The sequence below is a fragment of the Canis lupus genome, chromosome 10, assembly GCF_003254725.2.
Source record: "Canis lupus dingo isolate Sandy chromosome 10, ASM325472v2, whole genome shotgun sequence".
Classification (NCBI taxonomy): Eukaryota; Metazoa; Chordata; class Mammalia; order Carnivora; family Canidae; genus Canis; species Canis lupus.
The window spans coordinates 26,860,857-26,880,102 of record NC_064252.1 but is presented as its reverse complement, the minus strand read 5'-3'; the positions used below and the strand labels follow the sequence as shown (position 1 = coordinate 26,880,102).

General features: G+C 47.3%; 2 protein-coding genes across 9 annotated transcripts in view; one reads left to right on the top strand and one right to left on the bottom strand.

Annotated features, from left to right (window-relative positions):
- Positions 1-535: 535 nt before the first annotated feature.
- JOSD1 (Josephin domain containing 1) lies at positions 536-12,411 on the bottom strand. The gene is made up of 5 exons (XM_025459815.3): positions 12,277-12,411; positions 11,167-11,986; positions 3,521-3,649; positions 3,227-3,421; positions 536-2,625 (listed from the first exon to the last, which is right to left on the bottom strand). The coding sequence occupies exons 2-5, from the start codon at positions 11,349-11,351 to the stop codon at positions 2,526-2,528; spliced, it is 609 nt and encodes a 202-aa protein (XP_025315600.1). The 5' UTR covers positions 11,352-11,986; positions 12,277-12,411; the 3' UTR covers positions 536-2,525.
- A 328-nt stretch (positions 12,412-12,739) lies between these two features.
- The window catches only part of GTPBP1 (GTP binding protein 1), a 28,597-nt gene continuing 22,090 nt past the window's right edge, over positions 12,740-19,246 (top strand). The window contains exons 1-2 of one of the 8 annotated variants that reach the window (XM_035696412.2): positions 12,740-12,968; positions 19,098-19,209. In XM_035696412.2, coding sequence (XP_035552305.1) covers positions 19,149-19,209 — 61 coding nt within the window. In that variant the 5' untranslated portion in view covers positions 12,740-12,968; positions 19,098-19,148. Of the gene's footprint in view, positions 12,969-14,788; positions 16,077-16,441; positions 16,735-17,710; positions 17,735-19,097; positions 19,210-19,246 lie in introns of those variants that run through there. The other 7 variants (XM_049115275.1, XM_025459745.3, XM_025459735.3 and 4 more) reach the window with 7 other exon arrangements.

Below are 19,246 nucleotides of genomic sequence, written 5' to 3'. Positions count from 1 at the left end.
CCTGTCTTTGAACCTTGCAGTTTTTCCATTTAACATAATGGAAAGTTTCATTAGCACTGTGCTATTAACAATACTGAGCCTTTGGTGTGTATTTTATCAGAATAATACTATTTAGGGTATAGTACTATTTCTATTATAAAGAGGAATCAGTCACAGAAAGGTTAATCTACCAGACTGCATAGGAAATGCTGGATCTGAATTCAAATCTAGTAGGCCCTCTGCTCTGTGATCTTGACCTTGTCAAGCAGAGAAAAACACTGGTCACATCTCAGTGCTAGAAAACTGTCCTTACATTAGGATTTGATCGTTGAGCCTAGTTTTTTCTAAACTGAAAAATGCCTCAGGCTTTTGGACCAAATCCTATTCAGTGAATATTTTGTCTGGATTTTTGAGGTGAGAGGTTTGACCAAAGCACCATATAGCTCTAAAAGATGGCTTATGATGGGGAGTTTTTCTTCTAAAGTCTCATCACACTAAAGTTTACTTTCTTCCTCTTCCATACGTAATTACAGAATTCAGACAGACAGGAAGGAGATTTATGTACAGTTTTCCATTTTTAATATTTGGTTAAACAAAATACATCTTTTGTAAACAAACCCAGCACAAGGCCAACAAAAAAAGGAATAAAAGCAAGAAAAACAAAAAGCCTAGGGTTGCCCCTTTTTGGGCATCAGGGTCAGGCCTGCCCCCTTCCTTAAAGGAAGTGGGGCTTTTTGCCCTTGGGCATCAGCATGGGTCCCTGTTCCTAAGCACCAGAATTGGATATGAACAGAGAAACCAGCCCTGAAATGTTTAAGCGTCTTTGCATATCCCATTGGCTCATGGACTCCAAGTGCACAGGGACTCCTCTGAAGTGCCATTTGCACAGGCCCAAGCAGATTGGTGGAGAGGACTTTCCTCTCCTCCCAGTAAATGGCTTACTATCACGGACAGTGCCCATGGACCCAAGGTCCTGCTTGTGACAATCAGGTTGGCTGTAACTTCTGGCTGGTGGTGGTTGGAATGTCATTGTGCAGGGGTAAAGAGCTCCCTGTGGTGCCAAGCAGGTCTGGTGTGGAAAATGGTGCAGAAGAGACTGCAGCCAGTTGCCGAGGGTGTGATGCAATAGCTGCTTGGTGGCCTCTGTTACTCAGCATAAAAAAACGGCCTTGTTGGATTGAAGATACATGTGCAGAAAAAGTGCTGGTGTAAACATGCACTCCAGTCACAGTGGGGAGAAAGCCTCAGCTTCATCCTGTTAAGCTTGCTCAGGCTTGACATGCAAGCCCCAGGCTGGCTTTGCTGCTGGAGACATCTGGCCAGTGGGGCGGCTCTCAGACCTGCCAAGACCATGGATCTGTAAAGGGTAGACAGACCATCCCTGCCTGCCCACCTGCCTCAAGGCAACCACAACCACTTAGGTGACACACAGTGTGGTAAGATACTTCCCCTCCTTCTCTTTTGTTTTCCAAAGTTACAGGAGAAAAGTGGCCTACAACTATTTAAAGAGGTAGGGGGTGGATCAATTTTCATTGATTTGTAAAGGAAACTAAAAGATGACAAATCCAGGTCCTATAGCAATGCAAGTTAATACCCAACTTGAGGATTCTGATTGTTGTCACTATAGTGACTCTGAGCCTAGGACATGTACCAATTCTAGCTGCTGTTAATCTCTGAGAAGCTTATCTTCATGATACTTTCCTCACCCAACTGTGTCTCAAACTAGTGGAATTAGACATCGAAAGCAGACTTATTTCCTGATTTTGCCGGAGTGTGTCAGCTGGGAAGACTGACCTTTGCCCCAGAGCCTCCTAAATCCATGTAGTGAAGTGGTAGGGACATGCTGGAGTGGGGCCAACAGGCCATCCATGCCTGCCCCAGTCTGGCTGCCGTCAAGTCCTCTTAGGTATCTAGCTCACCCTGTTTCACTAGGATATTGCAGGATTCAACCACCCGGCATGGAATACTAGAGAACTTTTCATTAGAAAACTCCAAGGATGGCCATAAAAATGGGTAATGGGTAATGGGTGGCGTTGAGGGTTGGAGATGGCATACTGTACCACTGCTGGGGTTTTGGAGATGGTTTCCTGAGAGGCCCTTATGTTCTGGGTCCGTCAAGCCAGTTACATGGGCTTTGCATGTACTCGGTCTTCAGACCCACTGGTAGCCAGGAAAGGGGAAGTGGAGGCAGCATCTCCAGGTGAGTCACAGCAGCAGTGTACTCCAGCAGAGCCTCTGTCAAGTTCTCGTAGGAATGAGGAAAATAAACCAGGACCCACCTTCCTTCCTCCTCTCTTAAATAAAACAAGGGTCTTCATAGCTTGCCCTAAGCACACAGAGCTCCTACCTTCCTGTCCCAGGAATGAGTAATGCTGGGTGGCTGGTTCTTGTAACAGTCCACACATCTGTCCTATTGCACTGTCAAATCTGAGGGGAAACCCAATGAGATGTTTGGGGAAGTGGCAAGGGCAGACCCACTGTATAGGCCACAGCACATGACAGAGGACTTGGGGGGCCGAGGTGAGGGAAGGTTGGGCAGAACTGCATTACACATCAGCCCTCCAGCTCTGACGGGCCTCCACCTCTTCTGGCACCACCAGCAGGAGTTCACAGTTCTTTCCTCGCAAGTGATGCTTGAGAAATTTCCTATGGGAACAAAGGGTAGATGAAAAAGAAAATGAAATGCTGGTAAAACTACAAATTCCAGTCTCAGGGCTGTGTGTCACCACTGACCTCATCATTTACACCCTTAGCAGTCCTAAAGACACTGGAGAAAGGATCTGTTCTTGGAGGGTTCCACATCTGGCTACCCCCTCCACCTGCCCAGTTAATTTTCACTCAACACCATCTAGTTCTGTGAGGAACAGCCGGCCCAAAGTACTCAAGTAAGGGATTTATCTTTTTTTTTTTTTTTTAAAGTTTTTTGTTTCATCTGGTCTAAAGGTCTTTCTTCTGAACTGGCAGCTATACCATCCCGGTTATCTAAGCATCGAGAATGTTACGATGCCAGTCCTACCAGACCAGAAGGCCAGCATTCTGGGTGCTGGAACTTCTCTACCAAAGGGACTTCACATCCTTACAGGCCATCTAAGATTCAGCTCTTTCTAGTCCAAGACCCTAATTCTAAACAAGGCAGAGAGAGGATCCGAGGAGCTAGAGATTTCATCTCCTTTGTCAAGTTACTAAAGGTAGGTTCAACTTGCCCAACACATGCAAGGAAGGAGCCTGGCACATTCACAACAGGTACCTGAGCTCGCTCTCGCCTCCAATCCACTCGGGCATCTTCAGTTTGGAGTCGAGGTTGTAGTAGGCACCTCCCACCTCTCGAACACAGATCCAGTGCTGCCTTTTGAGAGGCAACTTCAGTGGACCCCAGCACAGGCTGGAGGGCAGATTCATGATGAAGCCCATGACGTTAGTGAGAGCAATGGCACTGACATCCCTGCAGAAGAGGAACGGCATCAGCCAACTCCCCAAGGTCCCCTGCTGGGAACACCTCCCCACTCGTGCCACTTCTCAAGTCAGGCCTGGTTCAGATTACCTGCGCTTGTCCCACCAGACAGCTTCGTAGCCTTTGGTTTGAAGTGCTGCCATTATGACGTTCACATCGTAGTTCCCATTTCCTAGCATGCTCTTCTTATGGGGGGTCACCATGGTGTTTGGAGACAACCTACAAATGTGAAAGGAGGAGGGCTGAGACTTGTGGGCTGTCCAACCCCTCCTGACCCGTACTCCATAGACACCTTCCACCACTGCCTCTGGAAGCTCGTTTCCCCCATTCAGTGCAAGGTGACCACTTTTACCGAAGTACTTTTTAGTCTGCGATCCTACTGCCCTAGGGATTACCTCTCTTTTTATGCAAAACATTAATTCAGTAGTGGTGGGGCCTATCTGCTGTCATTCAGAAAGTCAATAGACAAAAACCATGTGCCACGAAAGAGTCTCATTTATGAAACCCCCAGCCTATCCATTTCTGCATTCTTCTCTAATCTTCCTGCCTTAATACAGCCATTTTTTTAAATGTTAGAAAATAGTAATTGATAATTTCATTTGCATAGGTAGTATTTGTTGCTTTTTCTTTTTTTTTTTTTTTACAGTTTAAATGCTTTCTTTTTAAGGCTTGCACACTTGGTAATCATTAATCCTTAAATACTCCAAGGCCTCCAGGGGCCCCAGCAGGTAACATAAATGTATGAACTGGGGCCAAATGTAAAGCAATAAGTAGTAAGGCCTATATTGAAACAAAATGCATAAACCAGCAAAAGATACTTCCAAAGTGTGTGTATGTGTAAAATACTTTAAAAACAATCAACTGGGGCAGCCTGGGTGGCTCAGCAGTTTAGCACCGCCTTCAGCCCAGGGCCTGATCCTGAAGACCCGGGATGGAGTCTCACATAGGGTTCCCTGCATGAAGCCTGCTTCTCCCTCTGCCTGTGTCTTTGCCTCTCTCTCTTTCTCTCTCTCTCTCTCTGTGTCTCATGAATAAATAAATAAAATCTAAAAAAAAAAAGAATCAACTGGGGAAAAAAAAAATGTCTGTGCCAAACAAAACTCAACTTGCCCACCCAGCTTTAAGTCATTTTTGGCCAGGTCTCATTAGCCACTCCATCACAACACAAGGGCAGTAGCTCTAAAGGCATTTCCAATCCTATGATTTTGCTTTCACAGGCTTGTTAGGCCCGTGGAGGAAGGGGTAGATTGCTTCCACCTTGGTGTGAAGAGGAGAGAGGGAAATGAGGTGAGTTTTCTCAGGAATAAAAGCAGAGAGTGGACGTCCAGAAGGCTGCTAAGGGCCCTCTCCAGAAGAGAATCATGACTTTAGGTCAACTCTAAACACTCAAGAAATCTTATAAAAAGTTTTTTTCAAACTTCTCTACACACAGCAACCATACTGATATTTTTCAAACATAAAACATTTCTTCCACTGCTTAAATCCTCCAATGGCTCCCAAAACACTTAAATGCAGTCTAAATTACCTCCTCTCCTTCCAAGGCCCTCAGGACACTGCTGACCTAATCCCTACGTCTTTTAACACACAAAACTCCTTCTCACCTGAGGGCCTTTGCATGCACTGTTATAGCAGTCTGGAATGCCCTTCCTCTAGATGTACACTTGTTTTGTTCCTTATTTAGGTCTCAACTGATAGTGCCTTAGAGACCTTTTCTGACCACCCAATCTTCGGTTTCTTCCAGGCACCAGCTCTTAATCCACCTGCTTTATTTATTTTTTTAAAGATTTATTTATTTATTCGTGAGAGACACAGACTGAGAGAGAGAGGCAGGCTCCATGCAGGGATGGACATGGGACTTGATCCTCGGTCTGGTGGCGCTAAACCACTGAGCCACCCAGGCTGCCCAATCCACCTGCTTTAATTACAGCCCTTGTTACTAACTGACACGTCTGTTTTTCCACACTAGAATGATAGCAGGGGCCTTCTCCATCCAGTCAGAGCTATATCACCAGGACGTAAAGAGTGCCTGGCACATGACAGGTGCTCAAGAAATATTTAACATGTTCACCATGTTTATTTTGTTACTCTTTCTTTGTGTAAACATTGGTAAGCAGACCCATAAAGAGAGCTTGTGATCTTGTCTCCATAGCTAGCAAAGAATGGGATCTGAGGACACTATTCACTCTGCAACCAAACTGTATTTTACTGAAACAAACTATTTATTGAAAAATCCCATGCTACACCCAATGCAAGATGCTTTCATGTATATCTCATTTAGTTTCCATAATAAACCTATGAGGCTACAGGCCAAACTGAAGTTTGGTGATTTAAAATGGTAACTTGCCTATGATCACAAGTGACAGAACTAGGATTTATATTAGGTTTATCTGACTCCAATGTTGTGCTCAATGGCAGGGTCCAAGAACTAGAGTGGGTGGTGGTAGTGGGGTGAGAAGAAGAAAGGCCAGCAGACTCCCTGGGGTCTGTGCCTAAAGTGGAGTTTCAAAGGACAAAGGCTCTCAGTGGGCTCTTGTATTAAATAAGAAAGCATTTAATAAGCATATTAAATAAGAATATAGAGGGCAGCCCCAGTGGCTCAGCGGTTTAGCGCCGCCTTCAGCCCAGGGCGTGATCCTGGAGACCCAGAATCGAGTCCCACATCAGGCTCCCTGCATGGAGCCTGCTTCTCCCTCTGCCTCTCTCTCTCTCTCTCTGTATCTTTAAAAACTAATAAATAAAGGTTGAGTCTCTGGAGTCAGTCAGGAAGAGTTGCATTTGAATGTAAACTCTTAAAAAAAAAAAAAAAAAAAAGAAAGCATATGGAAAGCCTAGCTCAAGGTAGATCAAGTTCCTTCCCTGTCACCAATTTTTCAATAGCTTCTCCTTACTTCCAGTAAGGTCTCTAGCTGGGAAATGCATGAAGGCTCCCACAAAGAAACTTCTGGGTCTTCTACCTTGTTCACCATTTAACTCTCCACCAAGCACAAAACTTAGAGCCACGCTTTCACAAATGCGTTCCCAGACGATCACAGGTGTTCAATACATTAATGGCTGAATGAACCAAGTAAAAAGGTTTCCTGCAGGAATTCGTGGAGTGCCTAAGATGTTAATTTTTTTTTTAAAGATTTTATTTATTCATTTATGAGAGAGACTGAGAGAGAGGCAGGTCCCCTGCACAGAGCCGGATGTGGGACTCGATTGCAGACCCCAGTATCAAGGCAGAAGCTCAACTGCTGAGCTACCCAGGTGTCCCCTTAAGATGCTAATAATATTCACCTCGAGCTTGAGAAGAGGGGTACTTTTCAGTTCCCAAACATATCTGACATTTTTTTTGAGGTACGCCTTACAGGAGTGTTCCTAGGGTCTCTTCTCCATGTCTCATATTTTTTATCTCAGTTTCCAGCCCTCTCCTGTCTAATCCCATTCACCCTCCACAAACTGGAGCCTCCTTGCTCCATATATGGGCTTTTCAAACAGGTTTCTAAATTGATCTCCTTGCTTCCAAACTCTCCTTCTGCCAAGTCACCCAGAAGTTCCTGCCACATTTACCAAGTTATCATTTCACTCTCTCTTGTAAGAACTGCCACTAGAGCCACCTGCCCACTGGCTAACACCAACCCTCTGGCTCTCTGGGGTCTGCCGTTCCCCTCTCCTTGGGCTTTTAGTGTACTTCAGACACCTCTATTCTCCAATCCTGTTTCCTGTTCCAAGCCCAATCCTAAAGCTCCTTCAAGGTCAATGTCACATACTACCTCTTTCATGGAATCTTTCCTGGCTTCTGTGTAGAAAACATAGGGAGATGGGAAGGACCACCCGTTATCCTAGCAAGCAGCACCAATGCTAACTGTGAGATTTAATTTCTGTGACTGTTGGCTTATCTTTAACAATGGTAAAAACTCCCATCTTCCAGAACCATTAAGGAATTCCATTATATGTGTCCAACCAGAGAGCAAACTCCTGAGGCACAAGGGATGGCTCTTCTACTCTGTTGCCCTCACAGCGAAGCAGTGGCAACTGAATAAACATATGTTGTCCTAGATGATACCACTCTAGAGAATGCAGAGAATGGCCTCCATCTCATTCCTAGAAAGGCCATTTGAGTAAGTGGAGTCTACCCAGTGTGCCATGATACCAGTACTTGTTTCTGCCTTAACAATAACCAGGTGCCTACCATGTTAGCTACTTTTTTTAAGATTTTATTAATTTATTCATGAGAAAGGTGGTGGGGAGGGGTGCAGGGACACAGGCAAAGGGAGAAGCAGGCTCCACGCAAGGAGCTGGACGCGGGACTTGATCCCAGGTCTCCAGGATTATGCCCTGGGCTGAAAGCAGGCGCCAAACTACTGAGCCACCCAGGGATCCCATGTTAGCTACTCTTTTGAGCTCTCTTTCTTAATCCTTCCAACCGCCTTGAGACAGAGCTTAATCCTGCAATGTAAATAAGCAAGCTTATTGTGGCTACAGCGACTTGCACGGTCCTATGCAGCTGGTGAATGATAGAGTAGGCTCTAAACCCTACACCTAATAAACTCAATGGTCTTCCCTATAGTTGGGACACACTGGTCACATCGAATTCCATGCCATCCCCTTCTGTGATTCTTTTCTTGGGACTCCTTGGCAAACTCCTGTTCAAGATGGTCTTCATGATTTGGACAGAAGTTCTGAACTATGAAGCATGCCTCTCCCTTCTGTTGCTATGGCTGCAGGTTAGAGCCATGTGGTCTGAAGTGATCTCCAGGTGAGAAGATGGGCTCTAGCCAGGTCTAATGCCAATGCGCTCAGGGGAGTTCCTGGTCCTCCCTCATGGTTATTCCTGGGTCTAGCTAAGGTGATGATTTCAGATTTTAACAAAAAGAAGATGTGGACATTCATCAAGGTTCCTTTTCTCTCATAATTATTATTTTCCTTTTTATCAGCTCTTAAGAAATATGACATTAAAAATATGTCTCAGAACTTCATGATGTGTCATTATATTATTAAATATATAAAGCACAGGGATGCCTGGGTGGCTCAGTGGTTGAGCGCCTGCCTTTGGCCCAGGGCGTGATCCTGGAGTCCCAGGATCGAGTCCCACATCGGGCTCCCTGCACGGAGCCTGCTTCTCTCTCTGCCTGTGTCTCTGCCTCTCTCTGTCTCTCATGAATAAATACATAAAACCTTTAAATAAATATATATATAATATACATATTTAATATATATATTATACATATATATTATATATATATATAAAGCACAGATCATAGAGTCAGGCACATCAATGTACTCTGTAGGTGTTGGCAATGATGATGCTGTGTTTGCCTGGCCCTTGACAAAATGATTTAAATCTCTAGAGGTTAGTACTCCATCTCTTTGAGCAATTTACCACCACCTTCCACTTGCTCAGGGACTTTTTAATGGGAAGGCTGGACTTCTTTGTGGTAGAGAATGCTGGTTGTTCACCAAAATCTAAAATCTCTTTGTCTCTTCCAGCTTGCATTAGATTTTTCAAGTGGGACCAACCTACTTTTCATCTATTTAGATTTTAACAGCTATTTTTTGGAGGAAGAGGGATGCATACTTGCTGCAAGAACATCTAATCACTGAACAATTGAGTTGAGTCTATGAAAATAGATTGAGGCCTGAGGATTTTCCAAACAACTCAGCAAAACTACTACTACATCATTTGACTCCTATATGATGAGATGTACGAGATCAGACATCCGAGTCTGTATAATGTGCACGAAGACACCTGCCCAGATTCTGAGCTTTTCTCCAATTTCACATGTTGAAAACTGATCCTTTCCAAACCAGTGACCTCTTCTGCCATCACTATGGTTGTTATCACTATGTTCAACTCTTGGACTGAGACTCTGCCACCTTGATTCCTCTCTTCCCCGTCCCCATGCTGCCGGCCATTGGTTTTAGTTTTTTCTAAATCCCTACTCATTTCTATTCCAAACATGAGTCATCTCATATCCACAACTGTACTGAAAACTCCACCCTGCTTTTGTATTTCTCCTTTTTAATCTGGCTAAAATTCGACTGCTAGGATGAGCTTCCTTTCAACAAACAGCATTCATCAAAATTTTTCTCCCATTTCTACCATTCATCAGCCTCATCTTCAAAAAAGCATAAAACTTTGTATCTGAGAATTTAAAATTATCTAGTTTAACCTGCCATCATTACTATTCTTCCCATTATGATCCAAAGAGATCATCTTTTCCCTTTCAAACAGCTCTAAATTCTAAGGTTCTAACTTCACTTAAGTTTATTCTCAAGGTCTGGTCAATGTAGAGCTCTGGGATGTACTTAGCGGCTGAGTCCTGTTCAACTTGTTTTCTCTACAGTGCCTAGCAGGGCTTGGCACACAGCAGGCTGCTAGCAAATGTTTGTTTATAAAATTCCATCTTCTCTTCCTCACCTCTTCTCCCTTTCCTCTTTCCTCTGATCCCTTTCATACTTCTTTGTTTCCATTTATCCACGCTGAATCTTTCCATACAAAATACATAGAATTCAGCCTCTGGAGTGAGAATAGAGGATATTTTCTTATGCACTGGTTTGCTATTACTTTGAGATGAACCTTTACCTTGCGCTGACAGGAAACTGGAGAGCGTAGTACAAATTTGCTAGAGCTTTAGTAGCCAGGAATAGAACTTTGGTTCCATGTGAGAGTTTAGCAAATATTTAGCATTCTTTCATTCAGGAAAAACACAACTGAAAGAATCTTGCAATTATCCACAAACAGCTTATAACCACAGTCTGTATCTTTAGATCCAGGCCCAACTCACTAGCAGGCTGAATGGGTACTGATGATAGAATTGCTCTGACATGCCTTTCTGATACTCAGGAAGTAGCACTCATGCTGCTATGTCCATCCAGACACCAAAGAACTAATTCTTAAACCCTGTGATAAAAGAATTTTAGAACATCAAAGTAGAGAGAGAAAAAACTGAACTTCTGTTAACCTGTCAGGCAGCATTTAGTAAAGTGTTGGTTTAAAAAAAAAAAAAAAAAAAGCCATCCAGAATGAAGTAGAAAGGGAAAGAGGTCTAGAGTCAGCTTCAAGTCATAGCTTGGCTACTTGAAAGCTATTTGGGCAAACTATCTGGCTTTTCTGCCTGTTGCTCCATCCGTAAAATAGAGATGGTAAAATAACTGCTGGAAAAAGCTATATAAAGCAAAGCATAATGTATAAAATGCACCAAGGCCAGAGTATGGCCTTATGGAAAAGCTGAGCACTATGTATAGCGGAACACCTTCCTTATAAAACCTGCAACAAACCACCTCTGACGACAGATGACCCAGTGTACACAGATCTTGTTCCCCTTCTAGACTATAACCTCTTGGGGGTAGGACTTGAGAGGCATTACAGCATCCTGGTCAACAGCACAGATACAAGTCTGAAATAAAACTTGGCTCTATCTCTTGTTATGTCGCCTCCAGCAAGTTGCTGAGCTTCTCTGAAGTCTATGTCCATAAAATGGAAAAGAAGCAACACATATTCCATGGGACTGTTGGGGGATCACACCAGATGACACGACTGAGGGTTTTTAGCACTGTGCCTTGCCTATAGTAAGTGCTCAGTCAACGATACTGATTATTATTTTTCTCATCTCTGTATCCCCTGTACCTGCTAACAACAGTTACCTAATAATACCTGTTGGTTTAAAGGTTTATATAGCGGAGACATTGCCCCTCCCCCCGGAATTCAGAAATAGCAAAAAGTGTAAAAATGCCAAGGATAAGGGGTCCCCTACCTCTGGAAAATCTCTTGCAGCGTTTCCCGGGTGAAGGCATTGCTGTCCTGGAAGACGTTATTGAGGGCATGCAGGGCACAAAGCTCCCTGCGCTGTTTCTCATGGTAGATTTGTGGGGGTGCTGCCTGGGGCAGCTCCAAAGATTCAGATTTGGCCTTGTCTCCTTTCCATGGCACGCAACTCATGTTTTCGTTTTAGGTTCCAGAGATGGCTAAAAACACACCACCCTTCCCTCCAGAGGAAGAATGTAAGCTGCTCAGTCCTTTCGGGATTCCTGAGGTCCACCTTATTTTTTGGTGTCCATGATTTATGCTTTGTCACGGGGAGAAAGGTTGGAATCAAAAGGGAAAAAAAAATCCACCTCCATCAATAGAAAGATCACTTTTGGATTAGTGTATTTCGCCACCACTGTCAAAGTGCAGAATTTTAAAAAAAATCATAGAAAATCTAAAACCTTGTTTCCTTTCTCCCACTCTCCCCGCCAAAAAAAAAACCCCACGATTTTCTTCCCGTATCTTCCTCTCTGCAAATGCCAACCAGGCCTCAATGCAGGAGGACCGAGCAGAATTGTTCACATCGCTCCTTTTCTTCCATTTCTTTCGAATCGCAACGCCACTGACTCAGGAGACAAGGCCTAGGTTGTGGGAAAACGCACAATTCGAGCAGCTAGCGAGAGCCGGCCAGCGTGGGATCGCGGGCAGCGCTGGGGCCTCGGGGACCGCTCTCCATCCCCTCGGGGGCGGCGGGGCCCCGCGGGGCGCGGGCCAAGGCGGGGACGGCTCCCTCGGAACGCGCGGACTCTCACCCTCTCGCCGCGGCCCTGCGGAGGAGACAACCGCGGTCAGCTCCGGCGGTCGCGCGGGCCGCCGCGGACAACCAGGCGGCGGGGTAGGTGGCGGGGCGGGGCGGGTCCGGCCCCAGCCCGAGGGAAGGTCCTCCGCAGCGGCGGGCAGGCCCTCGGGGGTGGGGTCGGGCCCACCCCGCTCGCCTCACCGCCCACACCCCAACCTTCCCGCCCGTCACGTGAGTGCAAGGCGACACGCCCTCCCGCCGCCGCCCCCGGCCGCGCCCGCGCCCGCGCCCGCGCCCGCCCCGCGGGTCGCCCCTCACCTCTGCAGGCCGCCACCTGGCGCTGCGGGCCGCCACCTGGGCCGCGCTCGGGCGGGCGGGCAAGCGCGCGCACCTGAGCCCGACGTCAGCGGCCCTCGCCGGGCGCGTGCTCCGGAAACGCCCTCCCGTGCCGTCTCCGCTCCCGCCCGCCACGGCGTCACGTATGACGTCAGCCTGTCGTCAGGCGGCGCCGGCTTTAAGGCCGGGGCTGCCGCGGGTCCGTTGAGTGGGTGTGGGCGGTGCTGGGTGGCCTGGTGGGCGGGGGTCGGAGAGAGCGTGCGGCCGTGGGGCCGTGGGGCCGTGAGGCGCAGCGGCGGCAGCCGGCCATGGCGCTGGTGCCTGGCTCCTGGGTTCGGTTCTTTCCGGGTGTGAGTAGGGCGGGGCGGCCTGCGGGAGTCTCGCCTCGCCGCCCGCCGCTCCCCACCCTTCCCCGGGCGTCGGCGCCGTTCCGGGGCGGCGACCCGGCCTGCGGCTGCCCTCGCCGGGCTCCCCACCCTTTCCCTTCTGTGGGCCGGGCTTCTCGAGCCGAGCGCTTTGCAGAACCCGGACTAGCTACTCCTGCGTTGGCCGTTTTATGTTTGTCTAACGCGCTGTTCACCAGGTGATTTCAGAGAAACTTACTGGTGCGGTCGGGCGTAAGCTGCCTTGGTTAGCGGGCCCGGCCGCCTCGCACTTCCCTGGGAGCGCTGAGGGTAAGTGCCTCGCCTGGAGTCACATTTCAGGCGGAGTGGAGAGTCCTGTCTCAGTGCCTTGGTGTCGAATTTCGGTGCACTACCCACAGACCACTGTCCTCTCGCCCTGGTCTCACGGTGGCTGACTTAGAACTTTACTCTGGATTTTCTCAAGGTATCTTGGGTGTCAGGAAGGTAAACACCCGGTCCCGCGGGGACTTTCCCCCCCTTTTACCTACCTCTAGGTCACATGGGAGGCATCATCCACCCTAGGTGCCCTTCTTTGGGATTTTTTGTTCAGGAAAAACAGTAAGATTACATAATTCAGGCATTTCTCTAACCTTGCTAGGACTCGACTCTAAGACCATTACACTTACCGCAGTTACCACTTTAACACACTCTTGAGTGCTTACCACACGCTTGGGAGTCCTGCCCTAATCCAGACTTTAGAATTATCTTAAAGTTTTGTAATTTGTAAGCCACCTAAGGTTGCGGTTATATTTTCCTAAGATTAGTTAATGGAGGCTTGCAAACACTGTTCATTTCCTGCTAACTGCCTTGAGATAGCTGCTGCCTTTTTTTTTTCCCCCAGAGGAGACAACTGAAGCTCAGAGTGGTTAATTATCTTGTTTGAGGTCACACAGCTACGAAGTAGTAGACTCAGGATTTGAACCTGAGATCTAACTTGTCTTCGGAAAGAGGTTGTAAAAATGGGAAGGGAATTTCTTTCCCAAGATGTAATTTTAAGATTTCTCTGTTCAAGAAGTACCTACTCTTGAGAGTATGTTTTGTGAACTAGTCCTATAGTGAGGACATGTTTTTTAGTCTACCGATAGGTGTCAGCACATACTGTACTTGAGCTCTTTCTGGAAGAGCCAGTTGGTCATATGGTAAATACCAATTATTCTAGAGGACTAAAGCTTGATATTTGGCTTTTCTGTCAAATCAAGATTTTAATGTTTTTTAAGTACCTCATAGAGGGATATATAGGATAGTGGTGAGCGATTTAGTCAGAAAAGGGGGCAGACCCAGTGGCTCAGCGGTTTAGCGCCGCCTTCGGCCCAGGGTGTGATCCTGGAGACCTGGAATCGAGTCCCATGTCGGGCTCCCTGCATGGAGCCTGCTTCTCCCTCTGCCTGTGTCTCTGCCTCTCTCTCTCTCTCTCTCTCTCTCTCTGTGTGTCTCTATCAATAAATAAATAAAATCTTAAAAAAAAAAAAAAAGGAAAGGGAAAAATGCATTCGAGGAGATCTTATCAAGACCTTTGGAGTTGAATGACTTTTTGTCCCAGATTCCCAGCTGTGCTGGTGTACATAAGACTTGATCATAAAAAAGAGAGAGAGATTTGTAGTTGTTAACAGGAGCAAGCAGAGTTGTTTTTTTTTTTTTTTTTTTTTTTCAGGTGGATCCCTGAAACTGAAGGCCATTTTGAACTCTAACTCTTATCAAATCCTGTGTTCCAAACTCTAATTCTTGGATATGTTACCATCTCAATGGCTGCTCTTTAAAAAAAAAAATGATTTAATTCATTTATTCATGAGCGATAGCGAGAAGCACAGACATAGGCAGAGGGAGAAGCAGGCTCCCTGCGGGGAGCCGGAAGCTGGACTTGATCCCAGGACCTGGAGATCAGGACCTGAGCCAAAGGTAGACGCTAAACCACTGAACCACCCGGTTGCCCCAATGGCTGCTTTTTCTTGATTGCTGCTTGGGACGAGTGCCCAAGGCCGGCATTATGTGACTTTTTGCTAATCCCTCATTTTTATTTTTTATTACTATTTTTAAGATTTTATTTACTTATTCATGAGAGATACAGAGAGAGAGGCAGAGACACAGGCAGAGGGAGAAGCAGGCTCCATGCAGGGAGCCCGATATGGGACTCGATCCCGGGTCTCCAAGGTCATGCCCTGGGTTGAAGGCGGCGCTAAACCGCTGAGCCACCGAGACTGCCCTAATCCCTCATTTTATCAAGCTTTTCAGACTTTTGAGACAGGGAGAGACACCTAAAACGTGCTGATGGTATTGTGGACTGGGACTAATACAACTGATGATACTCTGGAAAAATCATCCATAGGAAACTCTCCTAACAGACCCAGATCTTAGCTTCGCAGTTCACAAATGTGGTGAGGTACTTTTGGCTTGTATTTTAGCTGGTTGCCTCTTTTTGGACTTGTAATTGCTCTCACTGCAGAGGCAGTGAATGGAGAATTCTCCCTAAGGTCAGCGTTTAATTAATTTCCCTCGCTCTGGCTGCTATAGTACTCCAGGCATCGATCCTTCTATTAAGATTGCGTGGAGGTTGCCAGCGCTTTGGACCTCGGTCTTCCAGGGACTGCCGGGAGTCACCGAGTAGGGAGGTGGGAGGGGCCTTGTGCGGTTTACTATCTGGGTGGGCGGTGGCCCGAGGCGCGGGCCCTGTGTGCTGACTAGATTGGGCCTTGCCCCTGTCCATCATCGGAAGGCTGTCCGTGCGGACTGTTTTGCAGTAAGATTTGGAAACTGAACACTGCCTATGGAAAGGAGGGAAGTAAGGGGCGGTGAGGGTAAACGTTGTGTGTATTTCCCCACTCATTGGATGGCTGCCGTGTCAGTCAAACCCTGCCCAGCTCTCGTTGGCTGGAAGGCTCCGGGCAGGTAGCGTGGCCGCGGTGCTGCCCCCTCCCGAGCTGCGAACGAGGCGTGTGACGTCTCAGAGATTTGTTGTTGGGGTTTGGGCCTCATTAATTATTCATTAGGTACTTGAAAGGGCCGCAGTGATTGGTGGCTGAGAGGCCTGGTCGATTGTTTCTTACCTAGAAATACGTGTCATCGTCTACGCGGCTGGAGAAGTTTCGCGTAAATTATCCGAAGAGGGCCGGGGCGGGGCCGCGCATAGATTAGGCAAATGCGCCGAGGAGGGAGGGGAGGCCGGCTACGAATTAGCCTAAGTTATTAAAGATGGCGGCGGAGCGGAGTCGCTCCCCGATGGACTCGCCGGTCCCGGCCTCTATGTTCGCCCCCGAGCCCAGCTCCCCGGGGGCGGCCAGGGCCGCGGCGGCTGCTGCCCGGCTCCACGGCGCCTTCGACTCGGACTGCAGTGAAGACGGGGAGGCGCTCAACGGCGAGCCGGAGCTGGACCTCACCAGCAAGGTAGGCCCGGCCGCCGCCGGCGGCTGAGGGGACCGGGCGGGCGCTGAGGGGACAGGGCGGCGGGCCGAGCCGTCTCCAGAGCGACGGCGCCGGCGGGGGCGGGAGGGGCCGAGCCCGCCCACCTGCCGGTGGCGGGACGCGTCCGGGCTCCCGGCGAGGGGCGGCCCCCGAAGGCCGAGCCCCGGCGTCCTCCCCCGGCGGCGCCGACCCGGCCTCCCGCCGTCCGCCTCCCGCCGAGATCACAGCCCCCCGGCTCCGCCACGTGGAACCGGGGCGCCCGACGCCGACGCCCGCGGAGCCCTGCTCGGCTGCCGGCCCTCGGCCGTGCCGCCTGCGCCGAGACCTGGGTGGTCCTCTCCCGGCGCTGGCCGCGGCGGCTCAGGAGGCTGGGCGGGAGCAGGAAGGCGGCGGGGCTCTTCCTGGTGTCGGCGAGGAGCCGGAAAGTAGTTGGCCAGTCTCGGAGAGGGGGTCTGAGGAATCCCTTCCCAAACCAAAACTGAAAGACGAGCAGGACGCAGAATCTCGTCACAGCAGGAGTGGAACCTCATGTTGTATGAATGAAATAATGAAGGACCTCTTAATCGGGGCCGCCGAGCTTGTGAGAAGGTAGGCGGGAAGCAAGGGCTCGGCTTCTGCTTGGCGCTGTAAGGATGGCAAAGTAAGTGTAAGATGTGGCTGGTGTCTTGAAGGTGCTTAAGCGTCGCGAAAGGAAAGAATGCCAACTTGGGAGTCCGACAGGGCTGGGTTCCCTAACCTGCCACTTAAAAACTTAAAAAGGCTCTGTGACCTTGGCAAAGTTTCTTAACCTCTTAGTTCCCCAACTCCAACATTTTTAAAGTACAGATAAACTTTTTTTTTTTTTAAATGTATATGACGTGTTTAGAAAAACAAAACCCAAACAGGCCCAAGATGGGGTCATTTGCCCCTTAGATTACAAACCAGGCCTCGTAGCTTCCCCCTCTCCCAGGAGTGAAAGTTTTTGGTCAGCACTAGTAAGATAGTCTGCCGGATAAGCCCTCCTGTCTTTCACAAAGGGAAGGTAACCTTGCCTGAAATTATCCTTTTTTTTTTTCCTTTTGCTAATAACCTTGTCTCACCCCCTTTTTGCCTATAAAGTCTTTCATTTTTGTATAGCTACTTGGAACTCCTTTTCCTTGCTCAATAAGATGCTACCTGATTGATGAATTTAGAATAAAGCCAATTAGATGCTAAAATGTACCCACTTGAATTTTGTTTTCTAACAGACATGTAGTACAGTGCTCTGATACATACTACTCAGTGAATGTTTGAAATGAACTGAATAACTGATAATTCCCTGTGCAGATTAAATAGCAGCTGATGGAAGAAGATAGAACACCAACAGGTACCTCCTACCTGTTGTTGGATAGTTACAGTAAAAGATGTTTGTGAAGCATTGAAAACATTTGTGATTTTTCAACATCTCTGGTGGCAAAACTGCCTTAAGAAACTTAACCCAAACGAGAGAACTTGCCTTGCAACCTGAGTGGCCAAGTTTTGACTCTTCTTTCCCTCTAGTGTCATTTGCCTACTTAGAAACCAGCTGTCTGCATTATTACAGTTTTCCTGTCTGACAACTCTACTGCCACAATGAGAATGGCCAACCTCAAAGAGAGGCATGATCAGAGGAAATGTGTGAGGTGATGTGACATGATGCAAAAGACCCAGACAGACAGCACCTAGGTTACAAGTACAAGCCCTAATGAGTCAACTCAGGAAACTGTAAGAAACACACTTGATTCAAGAGCAAATGAATTGGATGTCAATTCATGGTCAAGGTGCTGAAGAATCCTGAAAACACAGTGGGAAATTGCAAGGCAGAGATGCAAAGAGATTAGTACCTTCATTTCCTGACCAACTTATTTAATGTTCCAGGATAGAGAAATGTTACTTCATCATATAGTTGGGGAAGTCCTCCTCATGGTTTTAAAGTTGAGAAGCTATATGTATATAAATTTTGATGATATTAAAAAGAAGAACTGACGATGTGGAGGGGGGAGAAGGGGTGTGTTGAATAGATTGCTTCCTGAGTAAAAAAAGACTAGAAGCTGTAAGTTTATACACTTGCTATAATTAGCTATGGAGACCGAAAGTTCTGAGAGCTTTCAAAGGGAGAAACAATTAGTGGTCTCTAGTGGCTAGTTTCATCCAAGAAGGTTTTTCTAGGAATGATTGGGTGAAGGAAACTAATTTCCACTTATTGAGCTGTGGACTAGACGCATTGCAGGTTATCTTACTTGGCCTGGACAATGTCTTTAGGACGCAAGTAGTATAAGCTCTATTTGTAGATTGAAAAATTGAGACTCAGGTTAAGTTCTTTGTCCAAGGCTCCACACAAGTAGTCAGAGGATGGAATATGACACACCTATCAGTAAATGGCTTCCCCAAAGAAGTAGTTCACATTTTAATATTATTGGCAGAAATTTGCAAAATGATGGTGCTAATACCCATCTTAGCGGTAATGGTGTTTTGTTGATGAAAATGAGTCTTGCAGCAGCTTTAACTGCCAATTCCTAAGTAATCAAGTTAGCGAAGGCAACATGGAACAGAATTCTTTGGTTATGATAAGAACAATTGGCCACAGGGGGAGGGCATGGCAGTGTATAAGATCTCTGTCCTGTGAACTGCAAGCTGCAAGTGGAAGACTTTTACATGTAGGTAATAAAGCAGTGCTCATCAGTTTCTGCCCACAGTCCAGATTCCCAGTCATTATGGGTCCTGTGCCTCATGTTAAGCAGCAGGAAGCAGGCTCCTCACACCCTCTTTTCTGTGGGTTGCGGTTCAGACATACTCATTTTAATACATCATATAACTCAAATTATAGAAGGCTTAGGCTCAAAGTCTATTTCTGGAGGGGCAGAGAGGGCATGAGGGGGCTGTGTAGCTAGTTTAGATCAAGGTGTGGTGGGATTCGGTCAGGGTCTTTGGTCAGGCTATTGATCTACTTTGGCTGTGGTGCTCTTCTAGTAAGTGTGGTCTTAAGGCTTTTGGTTTCTCTTCTAGCTGGTTCTAGTGAGCCCTACATCAGAGCAGTATGACAGCCTACTTCGGCAGATGTGGGAGAGGATGGACGAGGGATGCGGAGAGACCATATATGTCATTGGGCAGGGATCAGGTGAGCATAGTTTTCCTTTCACTTTATTTTTAAAAAA

What these genes read in the sequence shown, in the direction of transcription:
- JOSD1 (XM_025459815.3), bottom strand. Translation starts at nt 11,351, where the DNA reads ATGAGTTGCGTGCCATGGAAAGGAGACAAGGCCAAATCTGAATCTTTG. An exon ending in CTGCAAGAGATTTTCCAGAG is followed by an intron (nt 3,650 to 11,166) that starts GTAGGGGACCCC and finishes TCACATTTGTAG; the next exon opens with GTTGTCTCCAAACACCATGG. An exon ending in GGAGGCGAGAGCGAGCTCAG is followed by an intron (nt 2,626 to 3,226) that starts GTACCTGTTGTG and finishes TTGTTCCCATAG; the next exon opens with GAAATTTCTCAAGCATCACT.